At 30.4% G+C, this 8117-nt stretch overlaps 1 protein-coding gene across 1 annotated transcript; it reads left to right on the forward strand.

Moving 5' to 3' along the window:
• On the forward strand, window positions 1-780 carry LOC125601257 (omega-hydroxypalmitate O-feruloyl transferase-like). The gene is made up of 2 exons (XM_048773528.1): window positions 1-66; window positions 358-780. Exons 1-2 carry the CDS (start codon window positions 1-3, stop codon window positions 778-780), a joined length of 489 nt encoding a protein of 162 aa, XP_048629485.1.
• The last annotated feature ends 7337 nt before the right edge of the window (window positions 781-8117 follow it).

Consider the following 8117-nt stretch of genomic DNA (forward strand, 5'->3'; position numbering starts at 1 on the left):
ATGGGGATCACCCGCGTGCTCCACCCCGCGTCAAGATGCTACCACGCCTCCAATTCCAACGTGCTGGTAGGCCTTCCCGCGTCGCTCTACCCGCGTTGAGCCATCGACCACGCTACGCGGGTAGGAGAACCCGCGCGACTCAACCCGCGTGGAGTCCTTCATATCTTCTTCTCGATGCCTCGGCGCGGGTAAGGGAACCCGCGTTGGCTCAACCCGAGTTGTGCTCGCTTGAACTCGAACTAACTTCATTTTCCATCTCTTCTTGAGCCACAATGCTTTTAAACACCTCCAATTACTCCATAAGAAACTCCACTACCTGATTAGGACATATGAATGCAATATGGATGGTTAAAACAGTGTAAATATGCAACATGTCAAGATTTCAACATCTTCAAGCTATCCTCTCAACAAATCTCGAGGCTCAAAGAGAAGGCCTCGGAGAGTGTTAGTAGTGTTTGTGTTCGTGTGACGGGCTTCAACGTCGTTACCGTTTTGGTTTGGAGGTGCAAGGCACTCTCTTTAGTAGAAGAAGAAGAGGTGGATGATCTTGAAAAAGAATCAACCATTCTTTACGCGGTGGACATCAGAGGGAGGCTGGATCCTCAGCTTCCCTCTTCGTACACGGGAAACGCGGTTTTAACGGCGTACGGAAAGGCGAAACGAAAGGCATTGCTCGAAGAACTGTTTGGGACGATCGTGGAAATGGTAGGAGAACGTGCGAATCGGATAACGGATGAGTATGCCAGATCCGCTATAGATTGGGGAGAGATGACGGGATGAGGTAGCTCGCTTGGTAAGGATCCTGGGGGCCAATCGTCATGCTCACGGGTTCGACGCCAAGCGGAGGCGAACTGCCCATTCTGTCACCAAATGCGGTACTGGGTGTTGGGCCTTGCCCCCAGCCCAGGTAAAGCCCTCCCGGGTGAAGTGGACCGCTGCCTAACCGGGCCCAGAGAAATGATTCACGTAACTGGGGAACCCCTGGATTAACAAAAAAAAAAAAAAAAAAAAAACTGGGATTTGCGGAGGTTGAATATCCATGGGGAAAGCCAAATTATTGCTGTCCCGTTGTGTACCATCGGAAAGACATAGTTTTGCTGTTTCCAGACATTGATGGAGATAGTAAAGGTGTTTATGTCTTGGCTGCTTTGCCTTCTAAGGAGATGACCAAGTTTCAGAAATGGTTTGAAGACACCCTTTGCTGATTTCTCCTTGGCTTCACTTTGCATTCTATTTTCTTAGTTCTACTGGGTACTACTTCATTTTATAAGAAAAAAAAAGAGGCAAAGGTGAACCATCTGGTTTAAGAGTAAAACCACATAATGCATGTTAACCCAAGAGAAAAATAAAAAGTATGGTTTGGTTCAGTTTGAAAATGAATTCAGTTATATATATATATATATATATATATATATATATATATATATAATACATTTTAAATTAAAAAAAAAAAACAATAATTAATAAAAGTAGTTTTGTATAATATGAGTATATCTTTTTTGTTCAAGGTATTTTCAATATATATATATATATATATATATATATATATATATATATATATGCATATAAATGTTTTAATGAATTTCAGTTTATTTAAGTTTCTTTTTGGGGTGCAAATGTTAAACAGTTTATTTAAGTTGGTTATACTAAAATTGATTTTTGCTGGCTTTTCTTTTTTTTTTTAAATCCAGTAAGATTATTAACACATTTCACTAATTTATTTCCCATTCATGCCTATCTCCAGCATTTCTCCTAGATATGGTATTTAGGATAGATATGAAAGAATACTTTATACCGTTTTATGTATTCTCTGTTATTTAAGATAAATTAAAAAGTTGTATTGTAAGCACAAAAAATATTGTAAATGAAAATGGATACAAAATATATAATAGTTCTTAAAGCGTGCATATACTTTTTTACCTGAACAACAATCTATACTATTATTTGCGAAGTAAATTTTTGGAATCGAGCTCTCACGTTAAAAGTTAGAGCGGTTAATATCGTTTATACCCTTAATGAATAATTATATAAATTGGTCAAAATATAAAAACGAATTTCAAATCTATCTTATTAAAAAAATGATTAAAATTAATAATAAATCGTTTATATCCTTAATGTATAAATTATATATATAGTCAAAAATAAAAACGAATTTAAAATATACCTGATTAAATAAGTGATAAATTTTTGGAATCGAGCTCTCACGTTAAAAGTTAGAGCGGTTAATATCGTTTATACCCTTAATGAATAATTATATAAATTAGTCAAAATATAAACGAATTTCAAATCTATCTTATTAAAAAAATGATTAAAATTAATAATAAATCGTTTATATCCTTAATGTATAAATTATATATATAGTCAAAAATAAAAACGAATTTAAAATATACCTGATTAAATAAGTGATTAAAATTAATAATAATAACAATTAACTAAAATATAAATAATTAAAAAGGAATTTCTATTAATAATATTATATTTATATATTATATTAGATAATTGACTATAAATAAATATAATAAAAATTTTAAAAATAAAAACATGTTTTAAAACATAAGATAATTCTTAGATATATTCTGTTGTTATCTGAAAATAATATTTTATTATAAAATATATAGTTAGATATAAAACAATTTATAATTAAATGCTAATCAAACAAATAAATATATTTTCTAAAATATATGAACGTTTTTAAAATTTAACAAAACAATTAGCATATTTTTTTTGATAAAAAGTAATGAATATATATTAATAATATTTTATTTATATTATATATTTGATAATTGACTATAAGTAAATATAAAAAAATTCTCAAAAATAAAATATATTTTTAAAACATTAGATAATTCTTAAATATGTTGTGTTTTTATCTGAAATAATATTTTATTATAAAATATAAAGTTTAATGTTTGATTTATCTTTTTAAAAATATAATTAATAATTTTTTATGTTGGTTTTGATTTAATATTTATAAACACATAAATATCTATAATAACACTATGCCCGCATGTGCAGGCAGAACACCTAGTATCTCAATATATAATTTGAATCTTTGGTTAAATCTCTATTACTTTAACCATAATTCATTCAATTATAATTTATGAATTTGAATATTGTATGCCGAATATTTATGATTAACATGGAATTAGTTACTTTTAGCTATTTAGATAGAAAACTAATAGGTATTTAGGGTATTTTTTGAGTATTTTTGAATATATATATATATATATATATATTTACTTTTAACTATCTTTCACATATTTTGGATAATTTCAAGTATTTTTGAGTGTGTTGGATATTTTTAGTATATAAGATTTAGAAATAACTAATATATTTAAGAATATATCCAATTTTACATATACCAAAATTTTGGATCCATTCGGATATCTTACCAATTTTGGTTTGAATTTGGTATATTTTTTTTTTGTTTGGTTTAGATTCAATTCTTTGGGTTCAAATATATTTTTCAACCCTAAAAGATTTAATAAGATTTTTTCTTATAATTTGTATCATTTTATTTATCGGTTTTATATAAAAAATAAACATAATCTGCGTTTTAACGCGGTTCAAAAATCTAGTTCATTCAATTATAATTTGGTTTCTTTTACACTTTCTGAAATCAATAATACATATTTTGTTACAACAGTTTCTTTCTCAATATTACAGCAAAGCTAACCGAAAGCTTCGGCATTAGTTCTTTATTCAAATTTCTTTGATTCTCTTGAATTTGAGCTTTGTTTCAACAAAAATCACCATGAATATTTCGATTAATCAACTCTCCATCAATTTTTATATTCAACTGATCTTCGTTTTATTAGAATTTCTTTTATTTTCTTATTCCCAATCTTCACTTGTTTTTGACCTAGATTTGTTGTTGTTAATTTCTCGTTGATTGTTACATGATCTTCTTCCCCATTTTAATTTTCTAATTCACAATGAGCTCTTCAAATCCAAATCAAACAATGACTTTTGATTGCAATCATCTATACTTGGACCAGTATTAGAATTCATTTTTCTTCATGATTTCAATCACTAATTCTGATCTTTGATTGGCTAACATAGGGTTATAATGTTCACTTATGGTGTTGACATGTTCGTATGGCACTTATTTGCCAAAATAAGTTGGGTTTTTATCAATGATACTATTCCTTAAGTTCTTAGTACTTATTAGGATGCTGGTTCTTAGTCTAAAAGTGATGGAAAATGATTAATTCATCACTGAAATGAAATCAGATTATGTAGTTTTCCATAGCTTTACTTATGATGTTTCTAGCACTAGCTGTTATCTTGCATCTATTGAAGCTCACGAGCCTGGCTATTATAGTGCATATCTTGTTGCTTACAATCCATATCGACCATCTCAATGTTAAATTTATTTGGTTGTACTGGATACAACATCGATGAGTGCTACAAACTAAATCCGTTTGGTCGCAAACAATCTTTAATTCATATTTTTGGACAATTTCCATATCTCTAGTATATCCTTCCTAATAGTAGTTGGATATTTGATAGTGGGGGAAAATTACACATGTTTTCTGATCTGATCATGACACTGGTGTTCCAGTTAGTCACACAAGCACTATCCATATTTGTGATTTACTTATCTTGCAGAATGTTTGGCTCATTCTTATCCTATTCATCTGCCTCACTTAAAATTTGGTTAACCCACACCCCCTACTTAACTAAGTTTAATCCACATTTGCAACTCAAAATTTTCAACCGGTCGAACCCACTGCCCCCACAGCGGATCAAATAAGGCAAGACCGCAGATAATGAGTCAAATTCTGAGCTGTACTAGTACGGGCTGTTACGGAATAGCCTTCACCTTTGTCACTGGTTGGAATGATCAACATAAGATGTGGTCATCTGAAACACGAAAAATTAACGGTTTTATGTTCTCAGTCTCTGGAAAAAGTTTCCAAAAATATAAACTTTCCAAAAATAGAAACTTTTCCAACATATAAACTTTTACAAAATAGAAAATTTCCAAAACTAAAAAAGTTTCTTAAATTAAACTTTTCCTAAATAATCTTTCCCTAAACTAGAAATATGGAAATGACAAACTTGCCAAAAAAATTGACGGAACTTTGCCGAAAAATTCACTTGTGACTAGTCGTCATAAAATTCAACAACAACTCATCCGTGATACAAAGCATCGCTTTGTGTTGATGGTGAAAATAAAAAGGGGTAAATCTTTTGTATAGAAGAATGGAAGGGAATTTGATTTTCTAAACTTTTAATGTGCACTACAAGAAAACATATTTTTTACGAGGGCAATATTCGTTGTAAATTCGTCGTAAACGGGGTATTACGACGAATTAACCTCAAAAGACGTTTCGTCGTAAAACGTCCGTCGTAACGGAGGTTTCGTCGTAAACGACTTGTTACGTTTACGACGAAATATATTCCTCGTAAAGCGCAAGGCATCGTTTCGTCGTAAACGAGACGTAAGATTTCGTGGTAAACTCCACGTAACGGTTTCGATGTAAAACAGACGTAAATACTTTTGTTGTAAAGAACACGTAAACCTTTCGATGTAAAACTCTCGTAAATCTTTCAACGTTACTCACTCGTAAACATTTACGTGGAGTTTACATCGATTCTTATTAATATATAATAAATTTGAATATTTTTTTAACCTCAAATATAAATTTGAATTTAAAATAATTTTAATTTTAAAATGAAATATGAAAATGAAAAACATATTTTAAAAAAGCATTTAAAAGTCATACAATAATATTTAAATTCATTATACAAACCAAAATATAAAAAAAACTACATATCATCGAAGTAGTCGGTGGGGTTGCTCGGCTGTTGACGGGTTGGATCGGACTCTTGGGGATCTCGTACTGGTAACCCAAGAGCGGCTCGTCTCTCACTCAACATTCTCTGCATAACCGGGTTTTCCACGGCCATCACGTTTAGCAAATCCCCAAGAGAGTCTAAACGAACCTGCTGGCTATCCATTCGAGCTTTCATCTGAGAAGTCTCTTCATCCCGTCTCGAAGTTTATGACGAAGTTGCCCTTGCAACTTTGTTAACAGAGCCTATACCGACTATCCGTCCCTTCTTTTTAGGAGCCACCTGTAAAATTAAAACATATATTAATATAGTTAATTATGTTAAAATATTAAAAATAATGTAAACAAAAATTTTAAGTTGTACCTCTTCGAAGATTTTGTCGGCGTCTTCGGTGGACAATGTGACGGGTAATCCATCGGGAGACTCATGGGTTAGTTGCGTCTCTCGTTCTTCAATCCGAGAAGCCACTGCTTGGAAGAGTTTCTCAGATGCAGGATCCACAAAAACTCCGTCGGATGTGGCGTGAGTCATCTTGAATAGGTCAGACAGAGATGGTAAGACTCCCGTCTTCTCTAACTACAAAAAAAAAATTAAATTAAATTTTAAAAATTAAATTAATTGAAAATTTTAAAATAAATATTTAAAACAAAACTTACAGCTTCTAGACGGATTCCTGCATGAGGTTTTTGTCCGGTTCTGTTTATGAGTTGTAAAAAATGTAGTAATCTACTTCTTTTTCAACGAAAACCATTTCGATGGTGTTTCCGGAATCTTTATTGTAATTTCTCCACAAGTGAAGAATCCTAATACGTCGAAAGTTAGTATAGTATTACATAAAAACGCATGAGTCTCCGGACGAATTAATTCTGATCATATTTATTACAATAAAGATGACTCACCCCCTACTTCACTCTGTCTAAAAGTCGAATTATGTAATACTAACTTGCGCAAGAAATGCTTATTCTCAATAATGCAACTTTATATTGTCGACCTTTCAAAAATAAATGATGTTGCTATATTTATTTTTCACAATAAATATTGAAATAGATTAAAGAAAGTTATCCCCCTATTAACTATTTCACCGGGAATTTTATATTGTAATAAGGTAAGTCATTACAAACGAATTAAGAATTTAGAAACATTAAGGTAAATTGACTTTTAAAATTTTAATAAATGTGATAATAACTTGGACAAGAAATGTTTAAAATAAATAAGGTAACTTACATTTAAACTATTCATAAGTTACTTTGCAACTTGCACAAGACAAAAAAAATTATTCATAAGTTACTTTGAAAAATAAATAAGGTAACTTACAATTAAACTATTCATAATTTATTTTAAAATTCTGATAAATTTATTCTTTGAACAACAATAAATAATTTAAAAATAATATTAATAAACATGTTTGGATTTTGTTATATTTAAAATAGTTATTATATAATTATATTCGAATACAATTCATCAAGTAGAGTATAAAACAATTATAATTATCTTATATAAAATTTCGTTCATTATATTTTATAGTTTATAAATATTGAAAGTGATAAATAAAACATTATTAATCTTTCTATAATTTCAAAAATTAGTTTCCATAAATTGTTATTTGTAATATTCTTTAGATTATATGGCAAGTGGGTGTTAAATGATTTTAGACTTACCTTAAATTTTTAGATCTAAATTAAATAAATAAAAATTAAGAACAATCGACTAATCAAATTATAACAATTAAATTGAAACTTCACCTATGAACGACACGTCATTAGAAATCATTAAAATGACTTCTCTTTTAATATATAGGGGATATTAAATTGAAACTTCACCTATGAACGACACGTCATCAGAAATCATTAAAGTGACTTCTCTTTTAATATATAGGGGATATTCCTCTAAATCCCATCCTTCGTATCGATTCCTTTCTTATTTTATTTGTTTGGTTTCTCTAAAATGTTCGAGTCAAAAAAGCAAACATAATTTCATTTTCCATTAGAGAAGGGTGTATGATCGTTTCCTATCCAGAATGACGTGTGAGTAGGTGTAAATAATAAAATGACTTCATACTTATCATAGATGAATGCATGGTTGGACCATGAAAAATAATTTCATATTTAACGTAAATTTTGCCCCCTATATATAATTCGATTGAAACCATTTGATTAACACATATAACACATTTTCTCATCAAAAAGATAAACAAAAGATGAACCTGGTTGAGATGTTTGCAACCATAGGGACATTGTGGTTACCAATGTCTTCTAGATTACTAGTTTCTCCGACATATGCAATTCCAACCAACTTGGGATATATGAATCAAGTTA

The sequence above is a fragment of the Brassica napus genome, unplaced genomic scaffold (genome assembly GCF_020379485.1).
Source record: "Brassica napus cultivar Da-Ae unplaced genomic scaffold, Da-Ae ScsIHWf_2494;HRSCAF=3222, whole genome shotgun sequence".
NCBI classification, from domain to species: domain Eukaryota; kingdom Viridiplantae; phylum Streptophyta; class Magnoliopsida; order Brassicales; family Brassicaceae; genus Brassica; species Brassica napus.

What these genes read in the sequence shown, in the direction of transcription:
- LOC125601257 (XM_048773528.1), top strand. Translation starts at nt 1, where the DNA reads ATGGGGATCACCCGCGTGCTCCACCCCGCGTCAAGATGCTACCACGCC. An exon ending in CCTCCAATTCCAACGTGCTG is followed by an intron (nt 67 to 357) that starts GTAGGCCTTCCC and finishes TGGTTAAAACAG; the next exon opens with TGTAAATATGCAACATGTCA.